This window comes from Elgaria multicarinata, chromosome 3 (genome assembly GCF_023053635.1).
Source record: "Elgaria multicarinata webbii isolate HBS135686 ecotype San Diego chromosome 3, rElgMul1.1.pri, whole genome shotgun sequence".
In the NCBI taxonomy this organism is placed as follows: domain Eukaryota; kingdom Metazoa; phylum Chordata; class Lepidosauria; order Squamata; family Anguidae; genus Elgaria; species Elgaria multicarinata.
Window position 1 is genome coordinate 98,548,330 of NC_086173.1, and position 20,953 is coordinate 98,569,282.

Sequence of the window (20,953 nt, forward strand, 5' to 3'; positions counted from 1 at the left end):
AGGTTGCTAATTTGGTCCTGTACCAATTGGGATTGAGACACCCTTGTGGATGTGACCAAGTCAGGTTCAAACAGACAAAGATCACAATTAAGACTCAGAAGTAAATTGAAATGCACTGAATGCTTTATTTAAGAAAATTACAAAATAGTATTAGCTGAGTGGTTACACGAGCACAATTTGGAAGCTTCTTTGTGATTGCATTGTCAGCAGTGAAAAGGAATATAATATGAATTTGAGATTAGGTAAAAGGATTAAAAGATTGCACAGCTGGCATTGCAAATATAGTGAACAAGTTAGCAAATTGAGCTCCAAGCACTTTTTGGATAATATGATTACTCTGTAACTTCTTCCTGTATTTTACTTGCATTTTAAAGCTAAACTAAAACATGTTAAATTTTCTAATTTCTCCTTGACTTGCTACTGCGCACTACTTTAATGTTAAAAAGCTAATCTTAAAATATTGGTAAATTCCTCTAGGCATATGGAGGATTAAATTTGGCACCTATGTGGTTATATGTAGATGCTAAAGAAAGAAAAGCAAATTCTAAATGTGAAAATTAAGTGGTTTAAATAAAACATTTCTAGGACCTAAGGGTTATAAAATTATAAAATTGTTGCATCAATTCTAAAAAATTGTTGCATCAATTCTAAGGCCTTAGATCTAAACTTTACATTCAGTTTCAGAACCTAAAAGTCAATTACAATAAAAAGATTATTTGTATTTGAAACTAAAAGAGTTAACCAACTTTTATTCTAAAATACCTTTCAGTTTAGAAATAATTCCAAGATCCATCCTCTGAAATAAGGCTAAATCCCATCTTCAGGAACTATTCTAAGACCTAACTCTAGAAAACAAAGAGTTAAAATTTTCTGAGAGCCTAAGTATTATAAGGTCCATAGTTACCTAAATCCTTTGGAGCAGAGGCAAAAGCAAGTAGTAGCAAGTAACATTTATACACTTTCTCTGGTCATAGCTGATGGCCTCAATGAGGGACAACCATTTTCCAATCAAAACTGAGGTGCATGGGTAGTGAAACCACCCATTCACCAATCAGAACTGAGATGTCCACTTATTCCCCCACCCTGCAAAAAAAAATTATCTCATGTTTTATGACCAGATGTCTTCAGCATGCTCATAAATAGACTAGTTTTAAATTACCTGTAATTCCCCCATCTGGGCACATTATCTTCACTGCTACATTCCTCCAATAATTCTTCTTTCAATTCATGGTTATGGTTCAGTCATCTCTGCCATCTACACCTCCTCCCAGCCATTGTTGATGTCATTGTTATGGCTTCTGAACCAACAGGCTTCAAGTAAAGATGCTCCCAGAATTTATCTATGCAAGTGCATAGCACAAGCAGTCTTTTGCTCAGAACCAGCATCTGAGCATGAATCAAAGTTAGGTTTCTCCCCAATTCCTTATCAGTAGCTGGCAGGCCTTAAATCAAAGAACAGCTTGCTGTGACCTCAAAACACAGCCATAATGTACAAAGCTATTTCTTTTAGTGCCAATTTTTAATTAATTGTCACAGCCTTCAGTTCAGGGCTGTTTGATGCTGTCAGCTTATTAACACAAGGCTGGGGTATCTTGCTCATGGGTCAGGTGTCTTCTCAAACACAAATCTGGGGTCTTTTAGGGATTTTTTTTAAAAAGAAGATTCCCTAAATCAAATTATGCAACCATCTCAGGACCAAAATGTATAATTTCAGGCAATAAGAACCAACTCAAAGTAACCCCTTCAATCTCTAGTTGGCAATATTATTTAACCCTTTCAATGCTGAATTAATACAACTCACTGATGTGTGTTCAGTTCCATGTTGTACATATTAAATCATTCACAATGATCACTTTCACATTTGCTAATTTGCCTATTATGGTATTATATTAAAAGAGAGAGAGGGAAGAAGAGAGGGGGAGGGACAGAGAGAGAGAAACCCAAAAGAATGAGGGAAAAGAAAGGGGGATGTCAATCTTTTTGATTGGGAGGGATTACTATTAGTATCTCTGCATTTGCCGCCTTGAAGCTGTGTGACTTCTTTTTAACAAGTCCATCAGATCAAGTAACATATCACCTTTTGGTTCTAGGGCTGCTTTTGGTCCAAAGTAGATAGGCAAGAATCTGTCATCACATCCAAAATAAAAAACGACGTCCTGACTTAGTTAACTTTTTTCCTTGCTGTTCCAGGTATTTTCTTCCTTTGTCACCAAAACAATTTGATCCCAAACTGGAAGAAAAGGAAAGATAACCATGAGATATAAGTGAGTTCCTGAAGCTGCACTTGTGATAGGTGAGCTGCCATGCTAGCTTCAGTATTTCTATCCTTTATGGCAGTTAGCAACATAGAGAGGAAAGATTACATGATTTAACAATATCCATGCAAGCGAATAAAGTGAAGTCCGTGTTTTCAAAAAAGGAAATGCAGGGATAAGTGTGTCTTATAGAGCTAAGGAGTTTGGAACTAACTGCTTTAGGGAATGCTCTAAAAGTCATTTATTTATTTATTTGTTATCTTTCTATACCACCCAATAGCCTAAGATCTCTGGGCGGTTCATAACAAAGATGTAAGATGTAGGAAACATGCAACGTACAAGTAGATTGTCATTTGAGATCATCATTCCTATATTTTGTAGCAAAATTACTCTAGTTAGTCACATGCAATGTTCTACATACAAGTTGCATGATGTTTCTAACATGAAAGTAATTTCCATCTAGGAATTTTTTTGGGTGTGAAACAGCCTTTGGAAAATGCAAACAGAATTAGGGCAGGAGCCTTGAGGAGACTTCTGCACAAACCCATCTCTCAGTGTAGTCACACCATCAGTAGCTGAACACATCAGAAATAGAAGGCTACAGCTATCTTGCCCTTATCACCTACTGCCTGTTTGGATCAGTTTGTAAAGGTATAAAGGCAGCCAGAGTTTAAATGGCAAAGCACACATACCATGCCATGAGTTAATGGTGCACAGGCATGTAAAGGGCTTGTTCTCCCTATAAAAAACAGGGACATCGACCAGTCTTTCTCAGCTGCATATATGCCCTATTCTCAGCTGATGGTGATATATGTAAATTTTGTTATTTCAACTTAGGAATTTGGGCACTGAAATTTAAACGTGTGAATCTGTGAAAATCGTTGATTTGCTTTCTGTTATTATTATTTTTCATATTATAGCATGGTACAACTGCTTGTTAGCATATTCAGACTATTTTGTTAGATTACAAAACATAAGCAATAGTACATATCAAAAGGAGGTAGCATTTATAGACATTTACAAAATTAATGGCAGGACACCAAGGGGCACATAAAATGAGATTGGGCAATTATATTTCAGGGTCAATATTGCCCATATTGCCTTGATTCTTGCTCTAACCATCTATGCCTGCAACACGTGTAAATGATTTTTCACAAAGACACCTTCCTGCCCACATATGTTCTTCTCTGTTAAGGTCACATTCGTCTGACTTTTATATTTCTTCGGAAAGATGAAGTAAAACTCTAATCCAGCCAAATTCCCTAGCTTCTCTTTCCAACTTAACTTTGAGCTGGCTTCATCTACATTGCACATATGCAACTGATTCCATCCTGGCTGTTAGTTTTGCTTCCTGTGTCTTGGAGCGGAGTCTATGGATTTGTTAAACAATAACAGCATCTAAATAGGTTTTTTCCCTACATGCTCAATAGGCTTTACATGTTATACTCCATCTTCAACAGTGTCACAGAGGTTTAGTTTAGCAGCAAAAAGCAACACCCGTGAGCTACAAATCACTGTTTAAATTTAGTTTAGTCACAAAATCCCTGAATGACTTTAGGCAGCTTCAACCATGCTCACCCTGCAACATATGGGGATAATAATATTTGCCAGTTCTTTCCAGGGATCCTTAGCAACCTTGCAAGGTAGGCGCATATTAATGCCTCTGCATTTCAGATGTTTGCAGGTGAGGAGCTGGTAAATATGAGATATGAATCAGGGAGTTCGTGCTTATACATTAATTTCTTTGCCACCTATAAAGTATCAATGAATTTCGATGAACTGAGGATAATGTTTCTCAGTAGGGAGCCAGACTAAATGCAGTTTTCTAAGAATCTGATTTATGAAATCTGCTGCAAACTGACCTTCCCAGGTCACACACAAAGTCTGCAAACTTCCGGATTTTTCTTTTTTCCCTTAACCTTCCCCAAAATTACACAAATTAATTCACAGGAAAATATGCTAGTTTCTGCTGAGACATATGCCATGCTGGAAAATATACACGGGGAAAAGTCAAATGGAATGGGGGACAATATGCTAAATGTTACGTACTAACAAATTATGTAAATTGTTGTGAACTTTCTTACTGAATTATTTGCGTATTTTTCCACATAAAAATTTGAATCCATCTGTGAATAGATAGCGGAACGAACAACACTGAACAATTCACAAAACACACATGAGACAGATGTCACAAAATCCGGACATCCCTAACCTTCAGCTCATTAGTTAAATATTATGAAAATGCTGGAACTTACAAGCAGAGAACACAGCCTGTTGGCGGGAGCCGTGTAACGGAATGGTGGGGAAAGAAGTGCTAGGGCCTAAAGTGTCTCTTGAAACACACTCTCACCTCACACTTGGCTCAGCTTCTGCTGAGGCCCTTTCTACACCTTAGGCCCTTTCTACACCTAAGGATTATCCCAGGAAAATAGAGGGATCGTCCCTGCCTGCTCCTGGGATCCCCTGTGTGTCATTTGCATGCACAGAGATGATCCCGGGATGATCCCTGGAAAAAAAGCAGGTGTAGAAATGGCCTAAGTATTCTAAGGAATACTATTACTAAATTGTGGCAGAAGTTCTTCTATGTTTCTCCCTGGCTGGCACATCTCCTCCCCAAATAGTCCCTACTCTTACTGTCCTTGTTAGTGCCTGTACACGTGCTGAACTATTCACATAGGCTTGTTTTCTCCCCATCTTATTCCAAATGTGTCCTCTTCTCATGGCTTTCATTGGAATTGGCAACTCTATGCCATCCCTTCAACTGGCCAGGAGTAAATCTGGCGGAGTGAACTGGATGTCTACAAAATGGTCTCTAGGTTAGATCTAGATCAAAGCAGGATGAGAATGAGGAAGCACAGGAAGTTGGTTACAACAACTGATTGAATGGGAAGTTTCACTGACCATGCAATTTTAGTTTTTGACTTTATGTGGTATGCATCAAACTGTTTTATTCCTATCTGAATTTTTAATAGCTATGTGTCTTCTGCTTTAGCGTGTCTCCCTGTGTCTGGATGAGTGTGTGTGATTGGTTTTGTTGGTATCTGCTTTTAATCAGGGATCTAGAAACCTATGAGGAACATTTTAAAGAGCTGGGTGTGTTTAGTCTGGAAAAGAGCACATTTCAGGGAGGTGTGATAGCTATCTTCAAATATCTTGGAGAAAGTGGAGCAGTCTTGTTCTCTGTTGCTCTAGAAGGCAGGGCTAGAACCAAAGAATGGAAACTGCAAGGAAGCAGACGTTGGCTTAATATTAGGAAAAATGTCCTTAGGACAGGAGCTGTACAACATTCGAAACAGACTGCCTCAGGAGGTGGTGGCAGTTTCCCCTTTGCTGGAGATATTTAAGCAGAACAGGATGGTTCTCTGTCAAGAACGCATTAATTGCATCCTGCACTGTATGTCCAGTGTTGAGCAGGACTGTGTGACCTTCAGGGACATCTCCAACTCTAAAATTCTATAATTGTAAAACATCTTCTGATGACAAGTTGTTAGGTCAGGCTTGCTCTGAGAAACCAGCTTTTAACCATTCGCTAGTTCTTTTACCTTAAGCAATAAATCAAAAACTCCACCCACCCAGTCACTTCACTCCCTGGGTCTCAGGAGCTAATAGAGCAGAATGATACTAATCTTTTCCTTTAAGGCAAGGTAAACTCTCTCCCCTGCCCTTATCAACACTCACTGTATGATAGACAGGCTTGTGCAAGTCTCTATGAGGTGTTGGATGAAGGACACAGATGCTGCTGTGAAGGAATTATCGTGAAGATGTAGACTGTAGAGTGCTTGGCTGGTGCTCAGAGTAGTACAAAGTTCTTGGGCGCAGGCATCTGTGAGGTAATTTTCAGCAAGACTGGAAATGGGAAAAAACATGGTTTCATCAGACCAGATCACATACTATTTCTAAGCTATTATCCTTCCTTCAATGCTTTCGTTAGAACAGAATCAAAAGGACTGTATAGATGGAAACAAAATACTATACCTACTCCCAGCCTAACCGATTATACCTTTATCACCCTGGGGTGATATATGAGGTGTCATAGGGTTCCCATTGGCTTGTTTTATGGTCCTCTGCACCATTTGATACTGGCAATTTAGATAGTTTCCCCAAGTGTTACCAAGCAGACAAATCAACATCCGCCCCATCCCTTCTGTGTACTGAAGCGACAACTGTGTGGTGTTGGTACTACACCCACTAATCTCTTTAAAAACACCATTTAATTTATGGTCTCTTCAAAGCCAAGCAGCCACTAAAAGATACCTGCCATGGTCTATACCAAGGGCAGGTCGAGGGCTACTTTGGATACTGGGTAATGGAACAGGGGCTGCACATCAAAGGGTGGGGCCAGAGCAATAAAGCCAGGGGCCAGAGCAAAGGGGGGATTTAACTTTGTATTTTTTTACTTTATTTTTACTATCGTTGTTTCTGTCCTTTCCTTTTGTTGTTAATTTAATGCCTGTGCTGGAATTGCTGCCACACAGAGCCTTGTTTCCCATTCAGTGACAGCAAGGAGGACCCTGATCTTTATCCTCACCCTGCTCTTGGGACTTCCACTGGAACGGCCCTTCTGGCTGGATTGACACCAGCCCCACCACCCCTCCCTCGCCATGTGGGAAACTGTTTTCCTCTCCTATGGCTCTGCTGATGGAGTGGTGGGGGAAGGAGCAGTGCTGCCACTCTTCTGGCTGCTCCTTCCCTGTCATCCCAGCATATTGTCTGTTTTTCTTTGTATTTTATGGTTTTAAATGTTGTATTTTCTTTTTAAAGTTCACTGTTTTTAACTTTTGTAAACTGCCCAGAGAGCTTCGGCTATGGGGAGGTATATGAATGTAAATAATAATAATAATAATAATAATAATAATAATAATAATAATAATAATTCCACCCTTGCTCACCTCCAGCTACTGCTGCCACTGTCATGCCTGAGGGAACTAGCTGCTGCCCGCAGCTGCCACCATGGTCACTGTGGCTGCCGCCGCCGCTGCTTCCAGAGAGGGAGGGAAGGAAGGAGTGCTCTCTTGGCTCACCTTCCCTCACCATCAAGGTTGTACTTAAAAGGTTTATTTATTTATTTATTACATTTCTATACCGCCCAATAGCCGGAGCTCTCTGGGCGTTCACAAAAATTAAAACCATTCAAAGTATAAAACAACAGTATAAAACCATAATATAAAATACAATATAAAAGCTCAACCAGATAAAAACAGCAGCAATGCAAAATTACAAATTTAAAACACCAAGTTAAAATTTATTTATTTAACAACAAAAGGTTGTCGCATAGAAGAGGGCCAGGATCTTTTCTCGATCAACGCAGAGTGCAGGACACGGAATAAAGGGCTCAAGTTACAGGAAGCCAGATTCCGGTTGGACATCAGGAAAAAAATCCTGACTCTTAGAGCAGTACGACAATGGAACCAGTTAACTAGGGAGGTTGTGGGCTCTTCCACACTAGAGATCTTCAAGAGGCAGCTGGACAGCCATCTGTCAGGTATGCTTTAAGGTGGATTCCTGCATTGAGCAGGGGATTGGAATCGATGGCCTTATAGGCCCCTTCCAACTCTACTATTCTATGATTCTGTGAAGGCTTTCCAGCCTCACTCACCAGCAGCGGCTGCAGCAGCAACAGGCCACATTAGCACTGAGCCATTCCCTCCATCTTGGCTGAAGAACTCAGTCATGGTACACCACAATCAGCCACTATGGCTGCTGCTATCTGCTTCCAGGGAGCTGGGGGTGGAGGAATGGGCCCATCTCCTCCCTCTATTATCTGACTATATTAGGAGAGAAGGAGGAATGGAGAAGCACCTGTGGCTGCTTACCTACTAGGTGCCATCGGTGAAGCAGGGGGTATTTGGTGGCATTTCAGTAGTGGCAGTGGAAGACTGAAGGAAAGGCCTCCAGTGGCCACATGAAGTCCGTGAATTGCTTTTTGCCCACCCCTGGTCTATCCCAGTATTTAGCAAGCCCCATCCTTATAGGGATCACTGTGACCCACCCACCCCACTTCCTGCCACAGGCTAGGACTAAGGCCAGTGTTAGAGCATGATGGATGAAAGAGTAGGGAACACTTTCCACCAGGAACTTCGGGTAAAATGCTAAGTGAGGCCCTTTTCTAGTACAGCAAAGGGGTCCATCTCAACTATGACTGGCATGACTTGGGGGCCTGTCCCAAGACAGATGCAGAGGTACCACATGGCCAAAATTCTTGAATGAGGAAAGATCCACAACCTCCTCCCGTAAAATGACACTATAGTGCCAACCTGGCGCCCTCCAGAAGTTTGGGGTTTCAATTCTCATCATCCCCAGCCAGCTTGACCAATGGTCAGGAATTCTTGGAGTTGTCGTCCAAAACATCTGGAGGGCACTAGGTTGGGGAAGGCTGTAATGGTGTTTCTGAAATTTAAGCTAGTGATTCTAAATGGCCAAGCAGGCAGCTTGAAGAGACAAGGAACGTTTAAGGCTCCTCATTGCTTCTGCTTACCAGTGCCTACTGTTAGTCCTCCCCTTGCTGCCAGCTTAGCCCATCAAGGTTACACCCAAAGTCCTACTAAAGAAGAGGATAATTTGAACATCAAGACTTCAAACGTGGCACATGAACCCAACATTTAATGCATCTCTCTGACCCTTATTACTCACTTCAGAGTGGTCATATTACAATCTAGTTCCTTCAGAAAGGTGCAGAGAACATGCACTCCTGAGTTTCCAAGTTTGTTACTTCCAAACCTGCAGAGGGGAAGAAGAAAAAAATCCAGACTCTGAAGTATTCTTTCAAAATCAGAGAAAAATAAAAGGTGCAATTTGCATGGTTGGGATCATGGTATGCAATGAAGAAACCAAATGGCTCACATAGAATTCTGAAAATCTCAGCTTCTCTTTGGAAAAGACTAAGGGCTCATCTACACCAAGCAGGATATTCCACTATGAAAGCAGTATATAAAAGGCAGGAACCACACTACTGCTTTATAGCAGTATTGAAGTGCACTGACCACTATTGAGGCCCTTTGACACATACCATATACCACTTTCATACTGCTACATCCTGCTTAGTGTGGCTCCTGCCTTTTATATACTGCTTTCATAGTGGAATATCCGGCTTGGTGTAGATGAGTCCTAAGTTTCTAGTCAATACAGATGTTTGTAAACAAGTGGTTGTTACTTGCTAAAAGACATCAGAAAATGGTTTTATCAGCAGTGTGTTATTTTTCCACCCGTCACTATATACTTATCGCTCCCATGTGAATTCTTTCTCTTCTACTACCACAGTCCCTGACAACAAACTCTCTACAAAAACTAAAAAGTTGTAGCTGTAATATATTGTGGAATTTATTATACCCACAACATTTAATTTGACTGGCCACATTGAGGTTTCTAAACAGAGGTTTTGAGTTTTGTGAAAATCTAGATCTGCTGAACAGAAATCTCTTGCTACAGAGCCAACTATTCTAAGTTGTATAGATCAATACAATAACTTTATGGAATAGATTGGCATACATATATTAAGTGCAAAAAATTAATAGACTTTCAGTGTAATCCTCTGCATGTGTGCTCAGAAGCAAGGTTACTGGGACTTACTCCCAGGTAAGAGTTTATAGGATTGCATCCTTATCTCAAACTTCAGCTTGAGAAAGAGGACAGTGATCTGGAATACATTAAATGATTAGCTAGGGCCACTTGACTTTGCTAGTGTAAGGCATTTTGCTTTCCTGGGCATACCATTCTGCACAGGAGGACCAAGGAGATTGCACAGGATTTTGAACCAAAGCTATTGCCGGCAAGGCATTCATATTCAGCTAGATTGTGCCAGGCAAATGTTAACAGACCTATTTCCCACCTTACCTTATTTCAGAGGTAACGGCAGCCCTCTTTAGTACTATCTGTGTGCCCATGCCTGCCAGCCAGGCTTTATAGTGAAATGATACAAAATAGCTGCCGCTCCTATCCCATGTCTAATCTGAGTGGAGGCAGAATTAAGATGGAACTCCAGCAGCTTTTTTTGCAGCCTGGCATAACATGGCCTTCCTCCCTTTCACCACACTTCCATTTCCAGAGGCAGGGTGTTGTTTTTGCTGACCTACCTCTGATTAGAGTAAGTACAGGCCTGTCAGAGCATGTCCTTCTCCTCTTCTGCCCCTCAGTTTTGCTCTATCCACATTTGCCTTCTATGGAGATGCAGCTGCAAAATGCAGCTGGGGCTTTGAACTGCAACATTGTTCCAACTCTGCAACATTCATACACGAGCCCGCAATCCTGGAAAGGACCAATCCGGTGCGACTGACCAATCTGCTGCCTTCTCTTAGCCTGGGTGACTTGTCACTGGTGAGAGAGGTCACCAGTTCCTCCCTCTACAACACCAAACTACTAGTCTTCAGCTAGCCAGCTTGAGCACAAGGCAAGGGTGCAAGGGAGCTGGGCAGAGACAGTTGCTATGGCCCAGATGGGAAGCCAGAACTAAGGCTGTACTTATAAGTTGAGGGTTCTGTCCATATACACCAGAGCAGTGAGCCAACTAGGGGACATGTACAAAAGGTTGTTAACCATTTGCAGGAAGTGGGAAAGAAGGCAAAGGTCTAATTTAGACATGCAGAGAGTCTACTGCCTGTTATGATTATTATACAATTCAGTCTATTTTTGGTCCATGTCAGTTTCCTGTGTTGTCTTTTCCATTCTTCTTTCTGCATTGGGAGGGGAAGATTCACTTGCATTTTTATAGGCATTTTAGCATAACATATGCATTTATATAGGAATGTTTGTGTAAAGTACACATTTTTATTAGTATTATGGTATGTTTTTAAAGCCAAAAGTTGCATTGCAAAATTCAGAGACATGCAAAATAGGATGTATAAAAGTGTTCTGATCCGGACATTTGTTCAGGAGGTACAAATGGTATCAGTTCACTTCAAAATGTGGACTGATCTCATTAGTGACTCCCAGTAGGACATTGTACAGACTGGGAAAGTACAGCAGGGCTTGGAACTATAGATCAGGTAGTGGCGCAGAACTGGCTTTGCTGGATCATATGCTTCCCAAGATCAGGAGAGTTCTGGTCTGTGGTGTCTATTGTCTTCCAGCAAATAACCCTGGTAATATAGGGACTAGGGCATGAGTGTCTAACCCACAGGCTCTTGGCGTGAATCCTGAAATGCCAAACCATTATACTTAGCATTTACTATTCCTAGAAAAAACAACAGGATGGGGTCACTTACTCTAAAGTTGCACAGTTTTTTATTCCTGGCCCTAAAGCCTTGATGTGATGAGATTTCAACCTGCAAAACGTTAGATCAAGGGAGTGATCTTTGATTGTACTATGCTGCAAGCAGAACGCCAACACTCTGCAGTCCAGCACTGAGAGTGTCTTGGAAGAAAGGTCAATAATCTGGAAATGATGCATCACACACTTTGCAAATTCTGCTTCCTGGCTCTCAAACAGACAGTGGAAAAACTTCAGTAGGGAATAGCCTTCTTGAGGAGGATTCTCAGCAGCTATTTCTACTGCTTTCTGAAATAAGAGAGGCTTCACAAGGTCAGATGTCCTGCACTGCAATGTTTGCTCAAGGAAGGTGCGCACATCTTCATTACTCAGGCCAAATAAGAAGCACATAGTTAATGTCAAATGCTCATTGCCCGGCTTCTCACACTCAACTAAGAGTCTTTTCAGATCTTCTGTATTAGCTGGCTCTCCTGTTGGCTCCTGCTGCAGAAAATACCACATGGCAGCAAAAAATTCCTGAAAGCAGAGGTGGAGAAAACTGTAGAGGTTGTGTTGGCCAATCACCTTTTGGAATGTTCTTCTGTCTAAAAACAGGTCTCTAAGAGCAGAAACATCCAAATTATGTTCCTTGAGATCCTGCTCCTCAAAGAGGATTTTCTGTTCCAGCATGCCGGCTCGTGCCAAAGAACAGAGCTTTCTGAACTCATTCAGAGGGAACATCTTCCTTTTCTTGGACTCTTCCTCAAGGAGTTTGTGCGAAAACTGAATAAAGACTTTTGTTGTGGTATCCATGATGTCCACAATCTCATCTTTAGTTTCCAATTCCTTTTTAATGACCGAACAGATGATCCAGCAAACCATGGGGATGAAGCAGATGGTGGACACTGCAGTGGTATTTTCAATGAATCTCAGTGCTATGTTGGCTTTCCGCTGATCTTCAAAAAACTTGGAAAAATATTCCTCGCGCCCTTTTTTGGAAAATCCAAGGATCTCACTGAATCTGGGAAACTTCAGGCATTCCTGCAGCCTCTCTACAGATCCAGGTCTTGTGGTGATTAACAGGTAAGACTTTGGTAAGAGTTTCTTCCGCAGCAGGCTGCTTAGAATACCTTCCATGGACACCTTTGAATAAGGATCATTGCACCAATGATCTCCTCCAGTCTCTAAAAAGCAATGAAGCTCATCAAAGCCATCAATGATGAAAAGCAGCTTTTCAGGGTGGGCTAAGATTTCTTCCACTGGGGCTTGACTGTCTCCATACCATTCTGCAATAAGGTCAGCCAGGCTATTGGCTTCTTTAGCAAGGACCAATTCTCTGCAGCGAATGCAAAACACGTAGTCAAACACATCTGAATAGAGTTGCCCAACCGCCCAACCCAGCATGATCTTCTGCACAGTCATTGTTTTACCAATCCCTGCAGGTCCTTGCAATACCACTGTTCTTGGGGTTCTTCCTGATGCATCAGGTTCAAAAAGGCTTTCAATATCAATTGATGCATAATCAGCACTGTTGCTTTCCAGGATCTCCATGTGCAGCCTACCAGTAGCAACTAGTTCATGCTCTCTCTGCTTCTGAGACCGATGCTTTCTGATAATAAGCAACTCTACATAGCGCTCATTCAAAGGGATGTTCTCACCGAGCCGACAGTTTTTGTCTTCGATCACCTCATAATCTTCTTTCACATTCTCCGCATACTTCTTTTTATAATCTAGTACAGTGCCATATAACAAAGAGAAAGGTCCATCACCTATGAGGGTACAGTTTGCAACATGACTTCCTAATGCAAGGGATTCTCCCTCTCCCATTGGCTCTCTCTCCATCTAAAGACCACTGGTCCCTGTCACCTAAAGAGATATTTCTTTTTCTTAAGACTGTCAAGGCCCATGTTTGAAAATAGACTAGTAAATTCAAATATCCTGAAGCAGAAACTCTGTTTGCTCGTCCAGTTTCTGAACTGTTTAGACAGATAGGGGAGAAGACTAATCTGACATCTGACTAATCTGTCATACTTTTATCTTTTCATTTTAAATGTGATGTGTATACACCTATACAGAGCCCACATTATTCATCAGAAATGCTGGAAGAATAACTCAATGTCTGTTTTCTTTCTCACTGTAGCAGAGCAGTACTAAACTAGGGAGTGATGCAAATATTTACATCTCCCAGTGACCAGGCTTATCTAATTTTGGCACTGTCCACAGTTATGCTTCTCAATCCTATGATTTTCCAGTTTTGTTTGGTTTTCTCCTTCAGTCATGGGGCTGTATATTACGATGTCCTTCCATTAACAGAATGGACACTGCTGTCATAACAAATTTCCCCTTCCCTGTGTGCCCCCCAAATCTGCTTCAGAAGATTGGGGAACCTCTGGAACAGATTTGAGCTTTAAACAGGGGGCTCAGTGGGGGAAGAGAGGAAAGGTAACTCCCATTATGTTAATACAAATTCACTCACATAATGTTGGATGAAGCCCATCTTCTACATATTAATGAGCCTCTAGATGTCTTCTCAACTCTTTTGGCTGCTTTTCAGAGATAAAGTCAAGGGACCCACTTATCTTGAATTCTAAAGTAACCATTACAATAGCTTATGATGAGGTGCTTACATACCTTGAACTCGCTTCCCAACCGCTGAAACAAAAACAAAATAATTGATGAGGCATTCGTGTATTGTGAATAGCAAGTTTGTAACTCTAGGGGTCATGCTGTAGATGGCATAGTAGTAAGGTTGATCATATACCCAAGGCCTTTTATGTACATTTCAGTTGTCGTCAGCTTTGAAACAGCAAAAACTTTAAATCAACTATAACTTGGAATCAAATACCATCCCATATAAACTGGTTTGTCAGACAGGTGTGATTAAATGCATCTAATTTCTTAAGGCTTTCAGTCCTGGTCTAAAACTAATTTTACTGGAAGGCAAGATAGAGAAGGAAAAGCCAGCTGCACAATTAAGTGCAGGCAAAGCTCAAGAACCAGTGAAGCCCTTTGAGGGTTGGGGGGGCAAGGATGTCATGGTTGCATGGGCATTCAGCCAACCCCGTCCAGTATGAAGGTGGTACTCAGTTGAAGGTACATGTGGCTGCAGCACATGGCAGTGATGGTAGTGGAAAAAGCAGAGTAGATGAAGCAGGTGTGGGGAAAGGCAGTGATGGTGAAAAGGAGTGAAAGCAATAGGGGTGAGGGTCAATAGAACTGGGCTATCTCTTAAATCAGGGATGGGGAATCTGTGGTCCTCTGACATCATCCTTCACCATTAGCCATGCTAGCTAGGACTGATGGGAGTTGCAGTTCAGAAACATCTCAAGAGCCACATGTTCCCTAAATGATTACTACCAATACTGAACGATAATTAATTATATAGCATATTATGTCTACATATGAGCAAATCCATACCCTTTCTGTGCTCAGAAGCATTGAGCTTGAGACCCATGTCTTCAAAGATAGTTGCCATCAGGGCAGAGGCCTTGTCCTCATAGAACTCTACTAGAAGTTGTGCCAGCTGCTCCCGGTCTGCTTCCTCCAGCCGACCAATAGGAATATTCCTTCCTGTGGGAGTTTCTGTGTTACGCAACTTGAACTTAAATTTCTTTAAGTCATCTTCGCCAAGTCCTTCTAAGGCATTAAGCAGCAAGTCTTGCATCATTGCTGCTCTTGCCTCCATTGTTAGGTCGCAGCCAGTCTGCAAATAGAGAACCATTATCATTATTATTAACATTTTTATACTGCCCCATAGCCGAAGCTCTGGGTGGTTGGCATAAGATTAAAACAATTAAAAACAATATACAAAATTTAAAAGCACAAAAACATATAACATACACAGAAAAATGTATCTAAAAATGATTATAAACAACTATAAAAACAGATCCAGGATCAATGAAGCTAAGTGCAAGAAGAAAAAATGTAGACATCCGCATTGGGAGGAGATTATTCAGCACTTTGGAGGGGAGGGAGAAAGGAAGAGTGCCAAATCACAGGTATTGACCACAATCCTATTGCTTAGGACTAGACAACTTGTATGTTTCCAGATGTTTTAGCCTACAACTCCCAACAGCCCTTGCCAGCACTGCCAGCAGTGAGGGTTGATGGGAGTTGTAGGCCAAAAATTTGGAGGGCCAGAAGTTGGCCACTTTCTGCTACAGCTTCTTCTCAGCTTCCAGGAGATGTTAAGTACTGCTTCACGAACGTCACAACTGCCAATAAGAAGTGGGAGCATGACCTGAGATTGCAGTCAACAGATTCTCAGATAGCCTTCCCCAAACTGGCACCTTCCAGGGGGCTGTCTAAAGGTCATTTCTGCCCTGCTGGTTATATGACGCAGCCACCAATTCAGAGTCACCATGGGGCAAAGAGGCAAAGATTTACCCTGACTTTTCCTGTGGGAGCGAGGTCAACATGGCTCTTTCGGCATCTCTCCTTGCTCTGGTGCTGCGTCCTTCACATACAGCCTACTTTCATAGAATCATGGAATAGTATAGTTGGAAGGGGCCTATAAGGCCATCGAGTCAAACCCCCTGCTCCGTGCAGGAATCCACCTTAAAGCATACCTGACAGATGGTTGTCCAGCTTTGCTATCCTTTAGGCTCCAGAGTTAAGAGCATTGTATTATGACAATCTTTTAATGTAGGATAAATGTTTAAATTGTACTGTTCCCAATAATATTTAGGGTGCAATCTTATGCATGTTTAGACAGAAAAAAGTCCTACAACTTCAGCATGCCCCAGTCAGCCACGTCTAATCAGTGATGGATTTGGGGGGGCAGAGGTAAACAAATTTCTTGATTCACCCCCCCCCCATTGTTATTCTTCAATTGCTCTATTTTTCCACTAATGGATCTCAATTTTTTAAACAGAAATTGGGAGGTTATATCATTAACTGGGTCAGAAAGAAATGTCCCAACCCACAAATAAAAAACAAGTTTGACTTTATTTTCTTTTGAGCCATCTTTAGAGGCACACCCAGTCTTTGCATTTTTGCTCCAAAGGCCTGCTCTTAATTAATTATATTTATATGCCATCTTTCCACAAATATCACCAAATTGGTATAGAATAATTCAAATAAGAGCCATACATAAAAGTAATAAAGCCATCTTAATATATTAAAAATGCTACTCCCAATTTAAAAGGTCAAATTAAAGTGATGTGTCTTAACTAGGGTGACCATATGAAAAGGAGGACAGGGCTCCTGTATTTTTAACAGTTGTAGAGAAAAGGGAATTTCAGCAGGTGTCATTTGTATATATATATATATAGAACCTGGTGGAATTCCCTCTTCATCACAATAGTTAAAATGCAGGAGCTATACTAGAGTGACCAGATTTAAAAGAGGACAGGGCACCTGCAGCTTTAACTGTTGTGATGAAGAAGAAATTTCACCAGGTTCTCCATATATACAAATGACACCTGCTGAAATTTCATTTTTTATGCAACTGTTAAAGCTACAGGAGCCCTGTCCTCCTTTTCATATGGTATTAGGAACATGGGAAGCGACCTTATACTGAGTCACACCACTGGGTCCATTTAGCTCAATTTTGTAACTTTACACGGATTGGCAGCAGGCAGCTCTCCAGAGCTTCAGACATCGGCGAGCCCCTCAGCTGCTCCCTCACAAGATGTCTGCTTCCCCAAATGTCTTCCCTCCAAAACTCCCCCTTCCCTTCTGTCCCGACAGCAAGAAGCCTTTCCCCGCGGCCCTCATGAGAACACAGAGCGACTTTCTCCCCCACGCCGGCCCACACTTCGTGGGTTCGTCAAGCAGTTAGCAGCGGCGGCGGCGGCGGCGCCCTTCCTCAGCACCCCCCTCTCCAACTCCACGCCGCTTCCGCGAAACACCGCTCTCCATTTTCCGCCAAAGGAGGCGGCGGCATTCGGCCGGTCTGGGCCGCAGCGGAGTTCAGGCTGCGCGGGCCTCCGCCGCCACAGACCAGCTTCTCCTGCCGACGTCGGGCGGCTGGGCGCATCATTGGCGCGCCGAAATGGGGAGCGCGGGGTCTCGTGCCAATGGAAATAACAGCGGCCATCATCACCTTTCCGGAGTCAGCCAAGCACAAGAGAGTCTCGCAGCCCAAGAAGGAAAGGAAAGCGAAAGCCGTCTGATCATGGGAGGGATCGTGAGCGGCTGTTGGCCCCGGTCGCCTAACGGCATTATCCGCGCTTATGGCAGAAAACGAGCGTTTGCAAAGGAGCCGCGCTTTCTTTGATCCCTGCTTCAAGGAAAGCTGCACTTCAGCTGCCTTCAGTGTTAAGACGACTCGATCGACTTAAAAGCCTGTAAAAATAAAGGCAAAATGCTGATCACTTCGGAGTGTGCGTCTGCACCCCCCACCCCATGCAGTTCTGCAAAACGCTCCGAAGGCACAGCTTGCAGAAAAGGATCTCTCATAGCCTTAACAAAGATGCGAGAAAATGGTAAGGTTGCGCTCCGCCATCCGTGGCATCTTGTATTAAAACATAAGATCATAAGAGCCACGTTGGATCAGACCCAGGGTCCACTTAGTTCAGCACTCTGTTCACACAGCGGCCAACCAGCTGTCAACCAGGGACCCACAAGCAGGACATGGGTGCAACAGCACTCTCCCACCCATGCTCCCCAGCAACTGGTGTAGATAGGCTTACTGGCTCTCATGGAGGTAGCACATAGCCATCAGAACTAGTAGCCATTAATAGCCTTCTCCAGGAATTTGCCCAGCCCCCTTTTAAAGCCATCCAAACTGGTAGCCATCACTACACCTTGTGGTAGTGAATTCCATAGTTTAACTATGTGCTGTGTGAAGAAGTGCCTCCTTTTATCTGTCCTGAATCTCCCACCAATCAGCTTCCTGGGATGACTCTGGATTCTAGTAGCATAGGAGGGGAGGAAAATGTCTACCTATCCACATTCTCCACACTATGTGGTGGGTGGGGGAACAATGCTAGACCTGCTGGCCCATGCCTCCCCCCACCCCAAGATCCACAGTTGGGCAATACCTTTATCAGAAACAAGCAAAATTCAACAAAACGTGAAAGCTTTCACATTCTCCACAACTTTATTAGGCTAGGTGGTACAAAAAGCAGGGGATGGGGGGAAGAAACAGAAAAGTCCAACAATTGGCCAGATCTAGTAGTGGGGATCTACACTACTGCTTTAAAATGCTTTATAACAGTTTTGACAACTGTTGGGGCCCAGGACACACTGCATATACAGGTTTCAAAACGTTTTCAAAGCGCTTTAAAGCGCTTTAAAAGCAGCAGTGTAGATCCCCCCGTGGTGGCTACAAGGTTTCCAGTCTTCAAATGTGGGTGAAGTCACGATTCCTTACTGTGGCATACTGTTGCTCTTGCTTCCTTCTGCATTGGGAAGGAGCTGAAATTACAAGAGGAAAGACAGCAGAGACCATGTGGCCCATACAGATCAATGGGGACAGCGCCCTCCAGTGGTCATTTTATAGCACAACTTTCCTGCACAAGGCAGGAAATCCTGTCAAATAAGTCTTATGTTTTAAAAAATCGGCTTTTCTGTGGATTACCTTTCAGTGCTAAAGCTGGGAGATGTACAGGAGGATCACTGCGTCGTCAAAATGACCCGCGAAGATGTGTCTGTGAGTGGCCAATCATGAGCGTGCTATAAAATGCTGGTCTGAAGAAGCTCCCAGTATCAAAATGCAGTTTTGCAGTCTGAATGAATGAATTAAACACTGATACGTAGTTCAGGTATCATAACACCAATCAGTGCGTGTTTCTGTTAGAAAACTGTTGTTCCTATTATGAAATAAAACCCAAAGTTTATTTTGTGTTCACATGTGAAAAGCACGCACCCACCCACCCATGTCCCCCTGCTTCTAACATTGGTGAAATATAAACAATTTCTATTCTTCTAAATTTGCATGCATAGGTGCATTGAATTCAGACTTAAATCTGAAGCCCAAGCAAAATTGGGCAGTCGTTACATTTCAAAAGCCCCCATTTTGCTTTAGTTCTGCTAAGAGCTGCAGGAGATGGGAGGGAGTGTGGTTCAAGGACTGGCAGGTCTACCTTCTAATCCTAGGTCACATTTTTACCACAGTCCCCCATTACTGTCCTTTGGGGAAGGGCAAAGATGGGGCCAAGAGATGTCCACTCTTCCAGTGGTAGCACACTTTATTATGAAAAAGCCTTAAAGTGGATTTGAAGCGCCATCATTCCCTAGTCCTCGCTCCTATCTTCCTGAAACATTGCAGGTTTCTTGTCTGGGGGACACCTTGAGCGACCTGTGTGTTTTCATACAAAATTACCCCAAAACCATAGGGGGGTGAAATGAAGGGAACCCAAATCCCTCCCTCCCCCAAATTGGGGACATCTTTCCAGTCATGATGCCTTAGTGTCTGTATGACTAAACTAGTTCTGTAAGGTCTAAATGGTGGTTCCCATGCAGACGACAACTCATACAGAACTCAATTGGTCTTGTGTGTGAATTTTTGTAGTAACCACATCATACCAGTGGTTAGCCGTGGCGTTCTGGGCCTAATTCACTGTGCTGGCTTTGACCTGTGTGCTTGAAATTTAATTCTACCACCTCGTATTTAATAGGATGTGTATGTGCTGCGCTTTACCATTTGCCTTCTTACATGATTTGCCAATCTATGGGATTTGCTCCGTACTTGTTTCTTCCCTCTGAGTTCAGGAGGCCTTAGGCCTCGCTCCCTTTGCAGACCCTTAGGGGGTGCAGTGCATAGGCACCAGCCTGTTATCTAGAGAGGAGACTGCCGCCTCTCCTTCCACAGTCTGTTCACCGTCCTTTCTCTCCCCCCCCCCCAAAAAAAACACTTTTCTGCTCTTGCTTGCAGTGGCATTTGGAAGACAGAGTGTCAAGGGCAAGAAAAGCTCCATGTGAAATTGGGGTCTCAGCTGAAGTGTGTGTATGTATGTGGGGGTGTCATCACTGCACACATCTAATGCATGTATTTATGTATCTACACATGCACACATGTTAGAGGTGTGTATTGTGCCCGTCTCGACTTGATAAGCAGATGCAAAATTGTGTTATGGGCCCATGCCCTGGATGTTTTAAGAACCTACCAACAGCTCTAGTAGGAATTGCTTTCCCATCTTTTCGCTGACACTACAGATGGCATAACATTCTCGATCTAATCCATAATGGAAGCATCAGAATTCTTTCAGTTGAGCAGCGGGTGTAAGGAATACTGGAGCTTGGTTACAGGAAAAAGTCTCATGCGTGCTTGAAACGCTCAGACTCATTTGGAAGAAGTTTGTTGGTTTTGTTTCAGTACAGAACCTCTATGTACTTACATTAATTCTGGCTTGGGCACCTCCTCGACCTTTTCACTTTGTACAGCTTTATTTCTGTCCCTTTCTGTGGAATGTGTTTCCCTCTCATGACGCTTTGGCCAACCACTCGCAGGTGCCCCACAGCTGCTGCACAAGATAGAAGCAGCTGAGGTGCGGGGTGGTGGGGGTGGCAAGGCTGGCACGCATGTGCATGCACCAAATAAAGTAAGATGACGGTTGGGTTAATTTTCACA

At 42.7% G+C, this 20,953-nt stretch overlaps 1 protein-coding gene and 1 long non-coding RNA gene across 4 annotated transcripts; one reads left to right on the forward strand and one right to left on the reverse strand.

Annotated features, from left to right (window-relative positions):
• Positions 1 to 101: 101 nt before the first annotated feature.
• Positions 102 to 17,596, reverse strand: LOC134395067 (NACHT, LRR and PYD domains-containing protein 3-like). Of its 3 annotated transcripts, none has more exons than XR_010025219.1 (7): positions 14,854 to 15,531; positions 14,068 to 14,088; positions 11,453 to 13,166; positions 8,886 to 8,972; positions 5,934 to 6,101; positions 2,078 to 2,230; positions 102 to 845 (listed from the first exon to the last, which is right to left on the reverse strand). XR_010025219.1 is itself a non-coding variant. In XM_063121055.1 (7 exons), exons 2-7 carry the CDS (start codon positions 15,119 to 15,121, stop codon positions 2,131 to 2,133), a joined length of 2,358 nt encoding a protein of 785 aa, XP_062977125.1. In that variant the 5' UTR covers positions 15,122 to 15,139; positions 17,483 to 17,596; the 3' UTR covers positions 102 to 2,130. The 3 variants fall into 3 exon arrangements, 2 of the variants coding, with proteins under 2 accessions (XP_062977125.1, XP_062977124.1); XM_063121055.1 differs by adding an exon at positions 17,483 to 17,596 and having other exon boundaries at positions 102 to 2,230; positions 14,854 to 15,139; XM_063121054.1 differs by having other exon boundaries at positions 102 to 2,230.
• LOC134395068 (uncharacterized) lies at positions 17,542 to 19,160 on the forward strand. The gene is made up of 2 exons (XR_010025220.1): positions 17,542 to 17,864; positions 18,969 to 19,160. It is a non-coding gene; the product is annotated as an uncharacterized LOC134395068 (long non-coding RNA).
• Positions 19,161 to 20,953: the final 1,793 nt, after the last annotated feature.

What these genes read in the sequence shown, in the direction of transcription:
- LOC134395067 (XM_063121054.1), bottom strand. Translation starts at nt 15,175, where the DNA reads ATGTTAATAATAATGATAATGGTTCTCTATTTGCAGACTGGCTGCGAC. An exon ending in TGCTTCTGAGCACAGAAAGG is followed by an intron (nt 14,089 to 14,853) that starts GTATGGATTTGC and finishes TTTTTGTTTCAG; the next exon opens with CGGTTGGGAAGCGAGTTCAA. An exon ending in ACAAGCCTGTCTATCATACA is followed by an intron (nt 2,231 to 5,933) that starts GTGAGTGTTGAT and finishes CTTTTCTTCCAG; the next exon opens with TTTGGGATCAAATTGTTTTG.